This window comes from Bos mutus, chromosome 11 (genome assembly GCF_027580195.1).
Source record: "Bos mutus isolate GX-2022 chromosome 11, NWIPB_WYAK_1.1, whole genome shotgun sequence".
Taxonomy (NCBI): Eukaryota; Metazoa; Chordata; class Mammalia; order Artiodactyla; family Bovidae; genus Bos; species Bos mutus.
In genome coordinates this window covers 32,088,781-32,108,519 of record NC_091627.1, presented here as the reverse complement: position 1 = coordinate 32,108,519, position 19,739 = coordinate 32,088,781, and the positions used below count along the sequence as shown (strand labels likewise).

Genomic DNA, 19,739 nt, shown 5'->3' with positions numbered 1-19,739 from the left:
TTATGATTATACAGTGGAAGTGAGAAATAGATTTAAGGGACTAGATCTGATAGACAGAGTGCCTGATGAACTATGGACGGAGGTTCGTGACATTGTACAGGAGACAGGGAGCAAGACCATCCCCATGGAAAAGAAATGCAAAAAAGCAAAATGGCTGTCTGAGGAGGCCTTACAAATAGCTGTGAAAAGAAGAGAAGCGAAAAGCAAAGGAGAAAAGGAAAGATATTCCCATTTGAATGCAGAGTTGCAAAGAATAGCAAGGAGAGATAAGAAAGCCTTCCTCAGCGATCAAAGCAAAGAAATAGAGGAAAACAACAGAATGGGAAAGTGAAGATTGATTGTTTCTAACGCAGTGGATTGAATGTGTGAATGCAATTTTCAGAGTCCTGTTTCTGACTACTAGGTGTTTGGTAAGAATTAGGCAGCAATGTAAGTGAATTCATACTTGCTGGAGTGAAGCTATTCTATACTGCCAATTACAGGTAGACTATATACTTTTGTAGCCAATCAAGTACAGAATTAGGTTAATATGCTCTTAGGAAAATTAAGGAATCTAACCACTAAAGACATCTAAGTTGCAGCTAACCCAACTCTCCATGGAGGTGAGCCAAGACAATAGTTCCTCACAGGGTCAAAATTTTCCTCTGAAAGTGGTTCTGATTCAGCACCAATGTATAATGGGTGAGTGCCCAAATTCCATGCAATCACAAATCACAAACCCATGATTTGGACCTGGAAAATTCTCCAATAAACAGTTTCTCAACTTTTTACTTCAGCCATAAAATTACCTCAATTTTACCCATAGACCATCTACTTGAGATGTGTACCCTGAAGCTCTACAAATAAACTGGGCAGCTATCCAAAGTCATCACATATAAACCGATTAAATATCCAGGGACATCTGTGAATAAATAAGACGTGGGTTTTGGAGTAGTAGATATCTCACATCTTTCTTTCAAACTAGGAAGCAGAATCAGCAGTTTACCAAGGCCATCCCTCGTTAGTATAAAATGATTACATCATGAGTATACTAGGGCTAGGACGCGATTTTAAAAGACAAGCAGCCCAATAGAACATGAAAAAAATATGAATAAAGAAAGTCTTGGGGGAAAAATCCAATAAAAAGACATCAGAGAGATGATCAACTGTATCAATAGTCAGGGAACTTCAAATACAACAATGCTTTATACCATTTTCACCCACCAGACAGGGCCAAAATAGAAATGACCATTAATATCCAGAGCTGATAAAGTCAGGGGAGAGCAGTGACTATCATATACTCTTAGTGAAAGCATAAATTGGTAGAGCCTTTGGAGAAATGTTTTGAAAGGACATCAATGTTTTAAAATATGCATAATCATTAATTCCATAGGTATGTTCTCATACATATACAAAAACAAGTTCAAACTAGCATGTTTACCAAAATATATCTTGAAACAGAAAAACTAGTTTAAATGTCTATCAAAAGAGGGATGGTTACATAAACTATGGAAAATACATCTAATGCAACTCTATGCAGAATTTTATGTAAAGTAAAATGGCTCCTTCATATTCTAACACAGAAAGATTTTCATGATATTAAGTTTTTAAAAGCCTGTAATAATTCAAAAAGCTTGATCCTGTGGGTAGAGGGGAGGGAAAGAGAGGGAAGCTGACAACAGGGGTCTGAACTGGTCAGGACTCTTTCAGTTCCAAGAGACAGAAATTCAATATTCAAACTCACACAAGTTAGGCAGTTGAGTAGCTCATTTAGCCGGAAAATACAAAGTGGATCTACTTTAAGGTTCAAGTGGAGCCAGAGACTCCAACGACTCCATGCTTCACATGCAAGCGTGTGAGGCTATATGACTGTGCATCTGTGAGTGTGTCTGTGGTCACTCAGCTTCTGTCTTTATGTTGGCATTCTTTCCTATGGCACATAGGTTTCTTTACTTGGCCAAGCACACGCTATCTCACCTTAGCAACTCTAAAGGAATGAACCTGTCCCATGTCCAATATCTGCTTTTCAATCTCAAGGAAGGGGGGTCTGAACCTGCTTTGGTCATATGGCCATCCTGTAGCAATCACTATTTCCAGAGAAATGGAGTGTTAATAGACCAAGCCTAAGTCACATGCTCACCTCCTGGCCAAGGGGTAGGATATAGCAACAACTGGAAAGGGGGGAAAGGGGACACTACACAGCCTAAATTACCAGTATCAAGTTCACTATGGAGACTTTCACCTTTTAATTCTATATATTCCCATTTCCTTGAACTTATTATTTGAATATAGTCATGTATTACACATATGATTTATTTTTAATTTAAAAAGGAAGAAAATACTAGAACGTAGTCAGAAAGAAATCCTAAGGTCTAAAAAGTTCAGGGGCGGAGGCTCCTGCAGCGGTCGCCGATTGTGGGGTGGAGAGCTCCTCTGCGCCCCTCCGACCTGACTTTAAAAAAAAAATAAAAAATAAATAAATAAAAAGTTCAGGGTTGGTGACATTAGAATTAAGTCATAGGGAAAATAAGCCTCATGTATAAATAACATGTATAAAATCTGCACTTTCAAATCCTGGACACTTGGCCAACATTTTAACCACCAGCCAGTCCTTATCAAACCAAGCATTAAAAGACAAACAGAAAATGGAGAAAACATATTTTAATTAATTAGCAATAATATGTTGATAAGAGGAAAAGAAAAGACTTCCAAGACCTGTAAAGAGAAATTTTAAGAAATCCTCAGACAGTACATGGCTTCTAATACAATCTGAAAGCTCTTTATGTCCTCTCTCTTTTCTCACCTTATAATCTTAGCAGTACATGAGGAAAAATTCTGGATCAGTTTTACTGAAGCCAAATAACACTTCCTACCTGTTTCAAATACCTACTCTAAAGATGGTAGCAAACCATCTAAACTAAAACAACTTATAGTATCTACTCCTAGAGACATTAGTAAAAATTTCTCCTTTAACTGTCTCAAGAAGCTACCATTCAAAACTACAAGTTCTTTTCACAAATAAATTTAATAATAAAGTCCCCTTTAGACTGACACACAAAAACAATTCTTCTTTATTTCAATGACTCCAAGCAGGACGCTACCAATTCTAGTATTCATGGCTCTGAAGAAAGCCAAGTCTGCTATACTGTAGTGGGGCACAGATATTTACTATCACTGAATATTCATTTCTTGCCCACATTGCCTAGCTCCACAAGTAGTGCCCTGTGACTACTTTTGGCCAATGGGTTACAAGACGAAGTGACATGGGTCACTTCAGTGCCAAAAGCATAGTAACCAAGGAGGTTCCATGTTCAGGTATTGAGCAAACATTGTACTTCATTATTTTAACTACAGAATCCCCTCCACCCCACCTTTTTTTTTTTTAACATATTCCAAGGGATGATGCTACAAGTATCATTTCAAATCCTAGAAATCTAACTGAAATTCCATTTCCTGCAGGAAACCTACCCAGATCATGTTCCTGGCAACACGGGTAACACACTTACATGTATACTACAGTAAAGGACTTGAAATGCACTGTGGTTCTGGCATATATAACTAACACAATAAATGGTCTCTACTTCCTATTATTTACAATGTGGTTGGTAAGAAAGGTATAAATGATAATAAATTTCAAGAGAGTGCTAAAAATAAGTGCTAGAGGAGTTCCCCATATCTCATCTGGCAACTAAGTAAACCAGTTATATACTCCCTTATGACATTTTTTTTTTATTCGTGTATGACTAAAAGCAAAGGAGACTCCCTATAGGAATTATAATCTCCCTGAAGGATGGAAACTCTAAGGTACAACTACCTCATGGTGCCCCTTACATGCAAACAACAGGTATTCCATCAAACTTTATCTTCTATTGAGGAGAATGTGTTAAAAAATTAAAACAGAAATGTAGTATTCCTCAAGATATTAGGAATCTGTGTCTCCAGCAAAGCAAAGGAGAGAGCTGAACACACACAAGGTTTTCTATTATCCAAGGCAAGTGGAGCAAGACACTGGAGAACAAAGAGTCACCAGGTTACCCCCAGACTTCTGAACACAGCCCTTGACAGCCGACTTCTTGTGCTGTAGGACTTACAAGCCGTCTGAGCAACATCTGATTTCCAATTCAATTTCCCAAATACTCTGAAACCAGTAAAGAGGATTCCTAGATATGTTGTATGAGTATTCCAGTGTGTTAGTTACTCAGTCGTGCCCGACTCTTTGCAACGCCATGGACTGCAGCCCACCAGGCTCCTCTGCCCATGAGATTTTTCATGGCAAGGAAACTGGAGTGGTTTGCCATTTCCTTCTCCAGGGGATCTTCCCAATGCAGGGATTGAACCCAGGTCTCCTGTACTGCAGGCAGATTCTTTACTGACTGAGCTCCAAGGGCACACATACAAAAAAGGCCTATTTCTCTAAGTACATTAATAAGTACTTAAGTACTATCATGATTTAATCAATGTAAGTTGTCAAATATTTTAATATCTACAAGTACAAGACACTGCAGAGGACAGATAATAAAACATGATCCCCTTTGCCATTCTCATACCCTAATTTGGGAGATAGGATGCATGAAAACAAAAACTCCAACGTATAAATGCAGTATAAAGTGTCAAGTTAATAATAAAGAAAATAAATATTAAAAGAGTTCATCGAAGGAAGGGATTTTTTCAAATTTTACAGTCTGAACACTTAACAAGCAAGTTGGAAACTGAGCTGAGCTTTAAAGAATATGCAGAATTTCACAGGATAAGGGAGAACATTCCAGGGAAACGAAAAATAAAGGGTGGCAAACAGAGAAGCCCAAGGGATGTATAAGGGACAGTGCTGACGATTTTACTTTGAGCAGTTCATTAGGGGAGACGAGTGGGAAATGAGACCAGAAAAGCAAGTTGGTGCCAGACACTGGAAAGCTTTAAATGCCAGACTAAGGAACTTTATCTTGACAGTAATGAGGAGCCATTGAAGGGTTTAAACAAAGTAATGCAATGAAAATAAAAATTAGGATGATTGTTCCAAAACAAAATTTAGGACAGACTGAAGAAGCAACTCCCAGGGGACAGTGAGACCATTCTGGGGTACTTTCACAAATATCAGGCCTAGATTAGAATGACGACAGTGAGGAAAAAAGGAACAGATGTAAAGAGCAGATAGGACTTGGAAAGTGTTTTTAGCATATGTCAAATCAGACCTTAAGGACTCTGAAGAGCTGAGATTCAGATGCTACAAAGAGATTAAAACCACAACAACTGCAAATTCCAGCCTACCCAGCAGGGTGTCCCTATACACGAATTGATACTGGGCTCTTCTATACATTCATGCATTGCCATCTTCACACTCATACAAAAGATCCACTCTTTTTCACTGGGATTTTGGGGGAAAAAGTGGGAAATGATATCTAAAAGCTGCTAAGTGATAAAGACCAGGTAGTTGTACAACAAACAGATAGGAGCTCAAACAACTGTAAAGGCCAAAGGCACTGCAATCACATCTATTGCAAAATGGAAAAACAGACTGCAAATCCAGTCATACTGCGGGCCTAAGTAATGACATCAGATATATCCATTAAACTTGGCAAAAGACTAAGACTGGATGAATGGAGTTATTGAGGTCCCAGTCCTTAACAAAAGAGGTTCTTAACCTTTGGGGAGGTCACAGACCCTTTTGGGATCTGATGAATTTCTCTCCAGAGAAAGACTCATAGAATTTTGCATATACATAATTTCAGAATGTTCACAGACACCACTCACCCAAAGCCTAACTAGAGACTCTTAGTCCATGAATTCCAAGGGTTCTTAAGAACTCTTCCTAAAATTGGTAATTAAGAATTGATTATCTATTTTAATAAGTATATTGACTAAAAATGATCTGACTTAATAGGGCATGTATAATTATTAGTGTGTCCTATGTAATATTAATTACATATGTTGTACAATAGGTATCTATGTGACAAAAAATACTATGTATGCCAAAATAAATTAAAGCAATAATAAGGTCCCCAAAGAGATATACAAAAATGTAATAAATGTAACTTAAACACTTTTAAAAAATGGTATGTATGGTAAGTCATTTTACATGTTATGCAACACTTTTAGTTAATGGATGTGCTTGTAAGTGTCTTTGACTATGTGGATCACAATAAACTGTGAAAAATTCTGAGAGAGATGGGAATACCGGACTACCTGACCTGCCTCTTGAGAAACTATATGCAAGTCAGGAAGCAACCATTAGAACTGGACATGGAACAACAGACTGGTTCCAAATAGGAAAAGGAGTACGTCAAGGCTGTATATTGTCACCATGCTTATTTATCTTCCATGCAGAGTACATCATGAGAAACGCTGGGCTGGAAGAAGCACAAGCTAGAATCAAGATTGCCGGGAGAAATATCAATAACCACAGATACGCAGATGACACCACCTTTATGGCAGAAAGTGAAGAGGAACTAAAAAGCCTCTTGATGAAAGTGAAAGTAGAGAGTGAAAAAGTTGGCTTAAAGCTCAACATTCACAAAACTAAGATCATGGCATCTGGTCCCATCACTTCATGGGAAATAGATGGGGAAACAGTGGAAACAGTGTCCGACTTTATTTTTGGGGGGCTCCAAAATCACTGCAGATGGTGATTGCAGCCATGAAATTAAAAGACATTTACTCCTTTGAAGGAAAAGTTATGACCAACCTAGATAGCATATTCAAAAGCAGAGACATTACTTTGCCAACAAAGGTCCGTCTAGTCAAGGCTATGGTTTTTCCAGTGGTCATGTATGGATGCGAGAGTTGGACTGTGAAGAAGGCTGAGCGCCGAAAAATTGATGCTTTTGAACTGTGGTGTTGGAGAAGACTCTTGAGAGTCCCTTGGACTGCAAGGAGATCCAACCAACCCATTCTAGAGGAGATCAGCCCTGGGATTTCTTTGGAAGGACTGATGCTGAAGCTGAAACTCCAGTACTTTGGCCACCTCATACGAAGTTGACTCATTGGAAAAGACTCTGCTGCTGGGAGGGACTGGGGGCAGGAGGAGAAGGGGATGACAGAGGATGAGATGGCTGGATGGCATCACCAACTCGATGGACATGAGTTTGAGTGAACTCCGGGAGATGGTGATGGACAGGGAGGCCTGGCGTGCTGTGATTCATGGGGTTGCAAACAGTTGGACACGACTGAGCAACAGAACTGAACTGAACTGATAAGTATGGAGCAGATAATGTATGATTAGGGCTTCCCTTGTGGCTGAGCAATGCTGGAGACCTGGGTTCGATCCCTGGGTTGGGAAGATCCCCTGGAGAATGGAAAGGCTACCCACTCCAGTATTCTGGCCTGGAGAATTCCACGGACTGTAAAGTCCATGGGGTTGCAGACTCGGACATGACTGAGCGATTTTCACTTTCACTTTCATACACAGTACATATGTACGATAAAGCGCATGTATCAATACATTTTGATTAGGTAGATCATCGAATGCACAAAATACATAGCAATGGGATTATTTAGAATATACTTATGTGCAATACTAGTACACCACATGATAATAATGTTTCACTGTTCATGTGTTAACTTTTCAAGAAATAGTTTAAGTAGAATTTCAACTTTGGGTGCTAGTGGTGGAGTTGGAGCTTCTCTTAAGTCCCAACAAGAATGTTATCCTCCTTAACTGATTTACAATACCAGAGTAATAAATACTTATACTACAAAGAAAAAGAAAAAAAGAACCCCTCCTATATAACTGTGGTAAGTATTTTTATCATATATCCCACAGTTAAAAAGGTTTTGAATGAGAAGCCACATAGGTATATTTATTTATAATTTATATACATTGCTCACTAGACCAATAAATTATGTGCCTTATGAAGCATACATAAAAATGGAAACATAAAATGATACTTATTATAATAAAATTTACCATTTTTTTTAATTTACCATTTTTAAACATTTAATTTACCTATTGATGACACAGCTTGTGCTATCCCTAATAAATACTATTAATACTACCACCATTTTTGTTAAGAATAACATGTAAAAAGTCAAAGTCGCTCAGTTGTGTCCCACTCTTTATGACCCCAAGGACTACACAGTCCATGGAATTCTCCAGGACAGAATAGTGCAGTGGGTAGCCTTTCCCTTCTCCAGGGTTATCTTCCCAACCCAGGGATCGCAATCAGGTCTGCCACATTGCAGGTGGATTCTTTACCAGTTGAACCACAAAGGAAGTCCAATAAGAGAGTGGCCCATACGAGGAAAAACATAATGAACACTAAATTACTTTTTAATTTTGCTTTCACATTTTGTAATATAGCAACTTAAAAGTCTGGTTCTAAATTCGGTTCATTTTCATAATAGGTAATTGTTTTATTTGGTTTTAACGGTAATCATAGCCCAAAAACATACTTCACAAAGACGAGTAAGACAAAGGAAAGAACTGCATCACACTTGCTGCACTGAGTAAACCTCCACATGATATTCAATCTTCAATCCTGTTCACCATTTATGCAAATGTCTTTGCTAAAATTCAGATAGTGCATTTCCATATTTCCTGATGACAATCAGTTGTTCTTACTAACTAATCAGATAGTAATGCCTTTTTAATTAATATATTCTCAGTTTTTACTAGATTTTTATACAGGTCAGAAAATTCTGTTTTCAAGTTCAAGTGTACATATAAAAATATTCTTAAAGTTTTAAGATCATATCATCTTCAGCAATTAAATCCAATAATAATGAAAATAATTCCAAATATCAATTTTGGATGTTTAGAATTGGAAATATCCAAATATCCATTCCAAATAACCTCTCTTCATAATAGTGGATTTCGTCTTGAAAGGTAGTTACTTTTCGGGTCACTGTTATGAATTTACCTATCATCCCAAAGCAACAGATTAAGTCTGTTAATTTTCATAAATATCAGCTAGGTAGTATATAATTCACAGACACCTGTGAGAGGAAAATGTCAGCAAATTTCAGACATTTGTATCTGAAATTTGTGTTTTCGTGAAAGAAAAATTAGTAAGTCATCTTCAGATTAGACAATACTTAAGTCCTTTGCCTCAAGATGACCAGCTAAACTGGATGAAATATTTTATAAAAGATCTGCATGGTGACTTCCTATTGCAACAATACATGTTAAGAGTCTACTATTTAAAATAATAAATCTAAAAAAAAATAAAATAAAATAAAATAATAAATCTAAAAATCTAATTACCCATGCTCCTATGAACTAAAAAACATCACAGCTGACTGAAAATAAAGAATCTTTCAAACAGACCTCTAGTATTTCTCCCATTTCCCAGATAATTTTATATAAACCCTACTGTAGAGACCACTGCTCTAAATGTGCCTGGGCTCCCAAGGGTCAAAGCCCTCCATGAGTTCCTTCCAACCAATTTTCCTTACATGCTCTCAAAGTTCGAAGGACTTATCCTTAAAGGTAGTCTAATTATATTGTATCCATCTCTGAATCACTACCAGTTGGCAAAAGACACAACTGCAGCACATTCTGTGACACCAGTTGTCTTCAACACTGTTCCCTCAGTGTAATGTTGGCTAGCAATTCAGTCAAATAATAGACAGGGCTCGAACAAGGTCCAAGACTTTTCATGACATATCCTGCTTTAAATCCTTTCTGGAACATGGCAGGGCATAAATAAATCAGTAAAATAAATCATGAACTATATTGAGAGCCAGGGGCTTTCAACTTGCATGACCAATCTAACTTATACAGTGACATATATTTACATAAGGAGATGACATTTTTACACTTGAAAAACAAGTCTGCTGCATCATCTTAAGAATGCCAAATGATAACACACTGTTTAAAGAAATAGCTACTGGGGGGGTAAAAAAAAAGCACAAGCCAGTGAAAAAGATTTTGTACTAACTTCTACCAAGAAAAGGGAAAAAAAAGTCTGTTCTCAAATATACATAAAAATGAGTAAGTTCCCAGTGTGGTAAGCCTTACATATGGAATCATTTCAAAAACTATGAAAATATAAAATTTGGGGTGTAAAACCTGCCAAAAAAAGATCCACGTAGATTTGGAAAACTGGCACTTTTCATTTTCTTCCAGATCTACAAACTTCACTGTTCCTCACCACCTCCCTCCATTAAAATCCTTTAATGTCTTACAACTGCACCCGGAACATCTGGTTCCTTCTCCCACTTCAGCTGGTGCCACCTTCCTGCTTACACTTTCCCCCTTCATTACTCCCAAAATAACCCCAAGCTTTTCTGTCCTTTCATCTTTGCTATTTAATCTTCCTGAATATACTGCTCTCCTCCTCCTCACTCAGAGAGAAATCATCCCCTGCCTTCAATGTTCCCGTCCAACAACAAGCCCTCCACGAAACTTGCTCTGATCTCTTTTAAATGAAAATAATTGCTTGCTCTCCAGATTCCTCAAAGTATACTATTTCAGTACCTCTCTCATCGCACTCATCACATTTAATTAGTACTACAGGTATTTGTGTGTCATTTTATCACCTCTCTTAGGTCATAATCTCTGTAAAAACAGGATCTATATCTTATCATTTAACTTTTCTATGTTTTCACAACACAGCACCTTGAACAAGTACTCTTATAACTATGTCTTGAATGAATGATTGAGTACACCCTTAGAAATTCTAAAACAGATTTCCTGTACCATCTGGAATGGAGAGGGAGGGAGGACTTAAGACTCTGCAGAACAAGTATCTTTTCCCTAGTTTCCTCCAAACAAACTCAGCACAATAAAGCCAGTATTACACATACAGGTATTTTGAAAGGCAAGGACACTTCATCCTTCAACTATTTGGTCAAATACGGTATGATTATCTGTATATATACAAACACACTCACAACAGAATATCTTCTGTTAAACAATTGAATCTGTGCTTGATAATAAAAGCATGTAAATATTTTAACCATATAGGCAAACTAACAATGCAATATATTAAAGCTATCAGATTAAGACCAACCATTCAAAATACAAGTGGAAACACAGAGAATGACCAAGCAATTTATTTCAAATGAAAAAAAAATACCCTAAGCTCTAGCTATTCAAATACTAACAAAACTTGAGAGGCAGAATTGTATTGCTAAGACTCCAAACCAACCATTCAAAGATAAGCTAGACCAGAAGCACCAAAGAATCAACATTACTAAGTACAAAGGTGAGATCAGAAACAGCATGAAAATCTTAAAGTGATACTTTCATTAAGTAACTGCTTCATGGCTCCTGGGTCATCAGAAAGCAATGGAGACTACAGCCGTCTCTACTGCACATGAAGACGACAGAAAGGAGTCCAGACAAGAACAGAGGGGTGCAATGTGGCCACATGCGGCTAACACGCTTGGAGAGAAGCCAATGTAGAGGTATGTTGGAGATTCCAGGTCTCAAGACCTGGACTCAAATGTCAGCCCCAATACCAACAAGCTGTGCAATCGTATAACAGCCACTTAACCTTCCTTATAAAATATAACATGTAGAGCAAGCACGATACCTGCATACAGTGTGTCTCAATGTGTCTCAGAGACAGTCCTCAATAAACATTTACTGGCTTTAAAGGGTGAGGGCCATACAAGAAAAGCATATATTTCTCTCCAGGCACTTCTGTGCTTTTTGAGAGAGCAGCCTTAATTAATTTCTGATTAATACCTTATTATAATATCTGACAGCCAACTTTTGGCCAAAAAACAAAAATACTCCTTTCTTCCTACCTTATACATTACTCAAAATCTTACTAAAATTCTTAAATTTTTAAATCTCTTTGAAATAACTTTCAAACACAAAGAGTAACTCTCATTAAGAAGACTGGGAGCTGAATACCTGGGTTCCTGCCCAAGTAAAGACATTATGTTTACCCATGAAAATTAACATATTTGTCTGGCCTTAGTGTTCTCATCTATAACATTATTAACAAGGTTATTCCAAATTACCATTAAGGCCTCTTTTGCTCTAAATCTTGTGGTTCATGTTATCCCAAGGATTTTTTAATCTAATTAGGAAAACCCATTCAACATACACTAATAAGAGAAACTCTTTCAAAAAAATAAATAAAGGAGGAAAGGAAGAAAGGAATTTATTTATAGAACAAACTGAGTAACTGATGCTAAAGGAGTGCGATAAAAATCAAGCTTTCGAGAGAACATACCGGCTTTGACTGTTTTTGAAGATCAAAAGATAAAGATAAAGGAAACACTTTAAATAAAGAAACGAAACATGTATAATCAAAGAAGCAAGATATCTACAAGTGATTATAATACTTTCTTGTATAGCACTTTACAGTTTACAAAGCATTTCTGCATACACCATCTGCAATAAATTTACTGGAATGAGAAATATAAGAACAGTTTAAATGATTTACATTTGATAAATTTGTCCACAGAGTGTCCATTAAAAACAGTAATACCAAAAAATATTTCAGAAAAGAATTTTTTCATCATTTATATGTAGGATGAATTAGTCAGGCAAATAAATGCATGCAGGCAAACAGTTATAAATCACAGAATTTCAGCACAGGAAGAAATATGAACTCAAACCAATGTGTTCATTTAACGATGAAGAAATTCCTTTAAGGATAAAGGCCCACAGAGTTCATGTAACGCTAATTACTGTATATGCAAAATGACAGGACCAGACTGTAGAGGCAGAAAAAACAGAGAAATCCAAGAAACTGTAAAGAAAAGAATCAAATAATCTGATGAAGGATTAGACAGTGATGTGTTTAGGATATGGAATGTAGAATAAAGTCTTAGTACGTTCCAATATTATCTTCTTATTTAATATAAGTTAATTCAAAGACCACAACAATATGAGCTTAAGTACATTATTCCAATTTTAAGCATGAAAATCTGAGGTTTACAGTGGTTAAATAACTAGCACAAGGTTACACCCACTAAGTAGAAGAGCCAGGACATCATCCCTGTCTGAAGTCAAACATCCATTCTCAAAAGAAGCTTAAAAATTGCCTCAAAGTTACAAGCCAGGCAAAATTACAAGGCAAAAATGAAGCACCATTCTGGAAACATTGGATAATTCAGTGTTATTAGAATTCTGGTCCTGTTAATAGGTGCATTTCACCTCTGTACTGGCACCCAGCGTTACAGATCTGGCCTGTGCTTTCCTGATGCTCAGGTCCAGTACTTACCAATAAAGCCCAGCTTCCCTACCCTCCACACTGAAACATATCCATGGGGAGAGATTGCTGTTTAGTCACTGAATCGTGTCTGACTCTTTGCGATCCCATGAACTGTGGTCCTCCAGGCCTTTCTGTCCATGGGATTTCCCAAGGCAGGAATACTGGAGGGGGTTGCCATTTCCTTCTTCAGGGGATCTTCCCAACCCAGGGATTGAACTGGTGTCTCCTGCATTGCAGGCGAATTCTTTACCATTCAGAGCCTCCTGGAAAGACTAGGGAGAGATTAGATCAACTATATCTAAGATGAGGGTGACTAGACTGATTAATCTGAAGTCTTCTACAACTCCTCCAGTGATTGCAGCTTCACCTTCTAAGTATGACAACTATACTAAGCTTTTCTAAAAGTCTGTCATTTCAAGGAGCCTCAGCAGTACCGTGTTGCAGATGGGGAAATGGAGGAGGACACACAGATATACAACAATCCACTCTACTTGCATTTTAAGAATTGGACTTAAATGTTGGAATCAGTGTTTTGTAATAATTCTTCTTTTTCAACCAAGTATCTTGCAGAAATATAAAATAACCATTGGTACATTAATCCAAATATGGTGCACCCACAAAACATCATCTAGAATTAAAGGAAAAAATCTGCACCTCTTCCTTAAACTAAGCAATCAAGAATGGCACACAGTTGCTATGAGGCTATTTTATGACCTCTGACACCATATGGTAAGAGGCACAAAATCTGACTAACAAAAAAGAGAGAAAGGAAGGTTTGAATTGACTAGACCTCATCTCTGATGTTAAGAAAAAAGGTCAGAGACCACACGGTCCATCCTTAGTGACCAACAACCAAGAGCTAAGCTACTGGTTAACCTGGGAGAAAAGCACTAAAGAAGTCCTTTCCTAAAGTCTAGTCTGTCCCACTTTTAGGAAAGCTATATGAGGTGGGGAGTAATCTGTATGGTTCTGCAGCCCAAACTAAATACAGTGCTCTGTTATTCAACTCCTGAAACACATGTACTTCACCCAGTCCCACCCTCTTTTGCACCGATATTTGGAGGTAATGTAACAAGGACCCCACCACATGTTTCCAGACCTCTGCAAGAAAAGCAGCTGATGGCCCCCTGAGAAACTCTGATTATCATAGGTAGAAAGTGAAAATCACGGCCAAGGGAATAATGAGCATCTTGGGATTTCCTCTACCCGATGACTTAGAAGATTCTATTCAGTGGTGTGTGCCTGTGTTGACCTCCCATACTTGCCCTAAAATGAAAGCTATTTTAGGCCATATGGTTTAAGACCAACCAACCCCAAAAGATATGTAACATATTCAAACAATGTGGAGTCCCTGGGGGACAGGGCAATAAAGACAAGCTAAAGTGAGGAATGAAGGTAATATCTAAGAGAAGGTATGTGAAATTGATGACAACAGAGATGTTCTTTAAAAAGAATTATAATCATACTGTGATATATAGTCCAAAAGAGAAAAGATTTTCAAAGAATGTCCAATATCCTTTCTTCCCCTCTCCAGCTTTCAGCACCTCTATGCCACCCTCATCACTTACTCAACATTTAGTCCTGATAAAGACTGATCAGTGGATTAGCAGGATCAAGAGTACATGAAGACAACATTTCATCCTGGGAACATCTTTAAATTATTTAAGCATGTTTACCACCCTTTCCTATAGAGCAAAAGCATGAAAATGTGTGAGTGCTATCACAATATGTACCAGTCAGCACCAGAGCAACCCAATCCTCTGCCCACCAAAAGATTAACACATACAAAGAAAACAGGAAATTCAACAAAAATTAAAGTTTGACCCTAGACTCCCTCAACAGTTACACTGTTCTTAAATATTGGCAGTATCTTTGTACCACACCCACTTCATGCTACCCTTACAGCTTCCTGGCATAAGCAAGTTCTTGGGATTATACAAACTGCTGCTTCTGTTTCCAGCCCAGATTTCTAGAAATGAAACCCTGGAATTGAAGGAGAAAGAAAAACAAATGTTGGCAGAAAGAGGGAGGAAAATGCATTGTCTATATAATCCCAGTTTAAATGGAACAATCACCATTAGTCCCATCAAGCACTTTTTTTCAATAAAACCACTTACCCAAAAATGCAGATCTAAAATACTCCCTTGGCTTAAACCACACAAAAAGCAATTTAAAAGATTCAATCCTACAGATTTTCTCAGAAAGAAATGAAGAAAAGATTAACTATAAACTATGTAAAATTCAAATTTTGCACCTTAAAAACCAAACTTCATCATGAGTTAACTAAATGAAATAAATCATCAGTGCAAAACGTCTACAAAAATCAAATGGAATCTCTGTTCTTATAAGCAGCACCCCTGCTTTTTCTCTCCATACCATATATTCCCTATTCGGGCCCCCTTTTTGATCCATTGTTTCCAAAGCATAAATTCTGAATAAGAAATAGAGGCAAACCATTTCCAAACCTAGTTCACAAAACCAAATTAGACCCACAAAGTAGAGGAGATATAAAAGAAACATTTGCAGTTGCATGTAGTTTACAACAAATAGTACAAGGAATGCCCATTTATTAAGCTAAATCAAATCCCACTGCTACCTTTAACCCAAAACTATTTCTAGTTCAGGAGCCAAAAGACCCAAGCAAATACTTTCTTTTCACATTATTCTCAACATGAAGAAATCTGACCCCCTTCCTACTACATCACAGCTTCTGTGAAACAAGCTGAGAGGCCCCTTTGGCCAACTTTTTTTTTTTTTTTTTTTTGAGACTAACCTTCAACCAATTCCAGAATTGAAGACAAACCTCAAATTTAACCCCTGAAATCCATCCCTTCAGCTGTAGAGTATAATCTAGGTTGCACCGCAGCAATGTTTTACACAGACACTTGAAGATTTCTTAATCACTGAAGTGTAAGCCTCAGCCCTCACAAATCATCGCCACAGAGATTACTCTTGGCATCAACAGAGGGTGCCGGGACTGCAATTCACTCAAGAACCCTTCATTCACCACCATCATACTCGACATTAAAAATTCACCATCTCAAAAGAAAAAAGAAAAAAATTAAAAAGTCACCTTCTCCACAAGGACACCTGCCTCTTCAACGCCTACAGTGAACGAAGTCAAGTCTGAAAAGCTAAAACATCCTCCAGCTTAAAGTTTTCCTCCCCACCAAACTCTGCAGCCACAGCAGCACGGACTGTCCTTGTCACACACACAGGCTTTATTGTCAAACCCTCCGTCTCCCTCTAACACCGTCAACTGAGGCAGTGTCTACAGTACATGGGAGTGACTGCTTCAAAAACAAACAAACAAAAACATAACTGGGTAGTAAGAGCGGGGATCCTGGTGTCCGGTTTCTCCCATTACTCTTCCAAGCGACTAGGAAAAGGCTCGAGTTCGGTCGGGCTGACCATTAACCCATCCCACCCCTCAGTCGTCCAGCCGACGTGTTTGCCCCCCCTACTCTCCACTCCTACCTCCTTTCAGCGGAATCTGACGATGGGGACCAAACCCTAGACACAACAGGAAAAAAAAATCTCACTTATCCATCCCATTTCTGCCTTCGAAATCCCTCTGTCTGGAGATGGGAAAAGCAAGTGCGCGGGGTGTAAAACAGAAGCGCCGTCGAAGGCTGAGGCTTACGGGAAGGCTCGCCACGGTCATCCCCATTTCGCAGTCCCGGCAAGCGAAGACTCGGAGAGGTTACCCGGCTTGCCAAGGTCACCGCGCTCGCCCCGGCCGAGGGGCGCCGGCGCCGACTTCCGGCTCCCCCTCTCGGCGGCGGCGGCGGCGGGGAGCGCCCGCGGGCTCGGGGCGCCGCTCCCCACGCCGGGCCGGCCGCCGCGAGCCTCGCGCACCCTCCGCGGATGCTCGCCCGGTCCGCGCTAACTAGGGCAACTGGGAAACCCGGGCAAGCCAAAGTCGCTGCTGCAGCAGTTTCCCTCCGCGACGCAGCCCCCAGCTGGTGCCCATGACAGCTGCGACCTCCGCCCCCTCCAGCCGCGCGAGGCCGAGGGAGAACTCGGGGAAAGTGGGAGGGGGGGACTAGCGGAGAGAAAGGAGAGCGGGGGGCGGAGGGGGCGCCAGCTGCTCCCGCCCCCTAGGGCCTCGGCGGCCGCGCGGCTCGTGACAGCTGCACCCACCGGGAGGCTCGGCGCCCGCCGCCCGCCACTCACCTGCTGCCGCCGCCTCTGGGCCGCGCTGACGGGCGCCGCGCTCTCCCGCGACCGTGGCGGCGCCGCCGCGGCCTCCGCTGCTGCTCGGGCCGGGAGCCCGCCGCCGCCGCCGCCGCCGCCGCGGCTCTCCGGCCCCCTCCTCCGGAGCCAGGGGGTCCCCCCTCAGGGGGGATGCAGAACGGACCCGACGCAGGCTCCGCTGGACGGAGCAACAGGGAACAGGGCGGCCGAGGCGCTGGAGGCCGCGATCCGGCCGTCTAAGGAGAAGGCTTCGAGAATCGCGTCAAGACTCCCGCTCTCCTGGCCTGAAGAACAGGCATTTCAGCCGCTCTCCGCGGCCGCCATGTTCTCCTCCTCCTCCTCCTCCTCCTCCTCCTCCTCGGCTGCCGCCGCCGCCGCCGCCGCCACCGCCCCCCGCTCGCGGCCCCGCCCCCTTCGCGCCCCGCCCCGCCCCGCCCCGCCGGCTCCCGGTCGCCCCGCCCCGCCCCGCCGCCCGCCGCCCCGCCCGGCGCGCTGCCCCTGAACCCTCAACCTGGCCCGGCCGCCGCGACCCGGTGCCCGCGAGCTCCGACGGCTCGCCCGGGGCAGCCAGTGCCCCCGCCGCGGGGCGGCGGACCGCGGAGCCGCCCCGCGCCCCCTGCCGGCCGCAGGCCCTAGGGAGAGCTGCCGCGGTCCCGCCCCGGCCCGCGTCCTAACGAAGTGTGGGAAAGGAGGCCCTAACTCTTCCCCCTCCCCTCGGGGCGTTCCTCTGACTGCTGCCGGGAAGCCGCCTCGAACCCCAGGGCGCTTTCAGCTAGGCCGCCCGGCCTGCAGCCTCGCGCTGGCCCAATCCCGTCCGGGAAGGTCCGGAGCGGCGAGGGGCGCGGGATAGACCCGGGAGGAGTCGGGTCTGGCCTGTCCCTCCGTTGATTTCTTGTATTACTTAGAGCGAGGCACCTCCGAGGGCCTCGTTTTATATTCTGAAAAATTGGGAGTTGGTTGCCTGGATGATTTCACAGGCTATTAGATAAGGGAAAGAAAGATCATCTGCCCCCTTCGTTTTACAGATGGAAAAAAAAATGTGACTGGAGCGTCTGGCTGTGCAGTTCCATGAATTAACCAAAATGTCTGTCATTGACAGAGCTTTCCCCGCAAAGGGGGTCTACAGCTTTCTTCTTTTCGACTCGCTTTTTAAAAATTTTATAATAGAAGTGCTACTTCCCAAAGTAGAGTGTTCCTTGTCACTGGAGAAATCAAACAGCGGCTGAACAGGCTTTATGAGCCGTGATCGCCTTATCACGTGAAAGCACCTCTCAGTTCCAGAGGCTGGAATGTAATACCTATGTCGTTCCTCGGGTGTCCCTACGATGAATGAGTTGCTGGCTGCGGAGGTGCTTTGTAAAGCGGCTATCCTTTCCTGCGCTCCTGTTTCCAGGTAGCTGTCGGCACCTCCCTCAATCCAGTCCTGCTGTTGCTGTCTCCCAGCGTTTCCTGCTGTTTCTCTCTCAGTGTTTTCTACCCTAAAGCAACCTCTAGAAATCCTTAAGACCTTCACACCCCTTCTAACTGAAATCTGACTTTGCATTGAAAACACCAACCTCCCCGACACCTCTCTGAGTCAGCGAGCCATTCCTTCCAGAGGCAGGTACTCCATCCCGCGATCTTTCGCTGCCGTGCCCTCGATCGGATCCTGCTCGTAAGGAACCTTTAGCCCACACCCCACATTCATCTTAGGCTCATTTCATTCTTATTTCTGGAGCTCTAGGTGCATTTCTTTAGTTCTTGCCCTCACCTGGTTTTGCAGAACATCTCGCCACCTGCAGAGTCCGCAATAATCGCTGAAAATACCCAGAGCTATGTATCTCTTATTCGCCAGGTTAATCTGCTCGTGTAGGACATACCTCCCAGTCTGGTCCAATCCAAACTGTGTGAAGTCTACAAACGCACCACTTGTGTAGGTAATCCTGTCTCCTGGCGGGTCTACCCTTTGCTCGCTGCACATTGCCAGATCCAGATTCAATGCCCCTCCCCACCACCACCCCCATTATAGGGCCTTACTTGATGCTGCAAAGTCCTCCATTTGAGAACTCTATTCTCCTCCCCTCCCTATCTTCTACACTATTCTCCTCCCCTCCCTATCTTCTACACTATTCTCCTCTCTCTTTGCCTGTTTTCTTAATGTTCCTTCACTAGCACTTTGCTGCTCCTTTTCCACAGAGCCATATAATGTTGGTATCTTTAAGGTTTGAATTTGTTCCCCCACCTCTTCTCTCACTTAGATTGACTTAGTTTTGTTTCCACTGCTTTAAGTGTTAAAAACACCTGCATCTCCTTTTCCCAGCCCCTGCCCCCATCCCACCCACTCTGCAGTCCAGTGTCTTTTAACTTTTAAACATCCTCAGGGAAGGCAGTGCTGAGATTTTGTTGGATGATGAGTGAAACTTAATGTATTATTTATCTTGCCATCCATGGACACTAAAGAAAGGACTTTTCTAG

The 19,739-nt window shown here is 41.5% G+C and overlaps 2 protein-coding genes across 11 annotated transcripts in view; one reads left to right on the top strand and one right to left on the bottom strand.

Moving 5' to 3' along the window:
- Positions 1 to 17,594, bottom strand: part of NCOA1 (nuclear receptor coactivator 1) — a 219,117-nt gene extending 201,523 nt beyond the window's left edge. For 8 of the 10 annotated variants that reach the window (XM_070379206.1, XM_070379211.1, XM_070379204.1 and 5 more), the window contains exon 1: positions 17,265 to 17,594. The gene's annotated coding sequence lies outside the window, so the exon portion shown is untranslated. Of the gene's footprint in view, positions 1 to 16,731; positions 16,846 to 17,264 lie in introns of those variants that run through there. The other 2 variants (XM_070379213.1, XM_070379207.1) reach the window with 2 other exon arrangements.
- LOC138990021 (basic proline-rich protein-like) lies at positions 11,204 to 17,959 on the top strand. The gene is made up of 4 exons (XM_070380191.1): positions 11,204 to 11,316; positions 16,766 to 16,999; positions 17,067 to 17,505; positions 17,576 to 17,959. The coding sequence occupies exons 1-4, from the start codon at positions 11,204 to 11,206 to the stop codon at positions 17,957 to 17,959; spliced, it is 1,170 nt and encodes a 389-aa protein (XP_070236292.1).
- The last annotated feature ends 1,780 nt before the right edge of the window (positions 17,960 to 19,739 follow it).

Coding starts and splice junctions, on each gene's coding strand:
- LOC138990021 (XM_070380191.1), top strand. CDS start 11,204: ATGGAGACTACAGCCGTCTCTACTGCACATGAAGACGACAGAAAGGAG. Junction 17,000..17,066: donor AGGGCAACTGGGAAACCCGG/GCAAGCCAAAGT, acceptor TGCCCATGACAG/CTGCGACCTCCGCCCCCTCC. Junction 17,506..17,575: donor GGGCGGCCGAGGCGCTGGAG/GCCGCGATCCGG, acceptor CCTGGCCTGAAG/AACAGGCATTTCAGCCGCTC.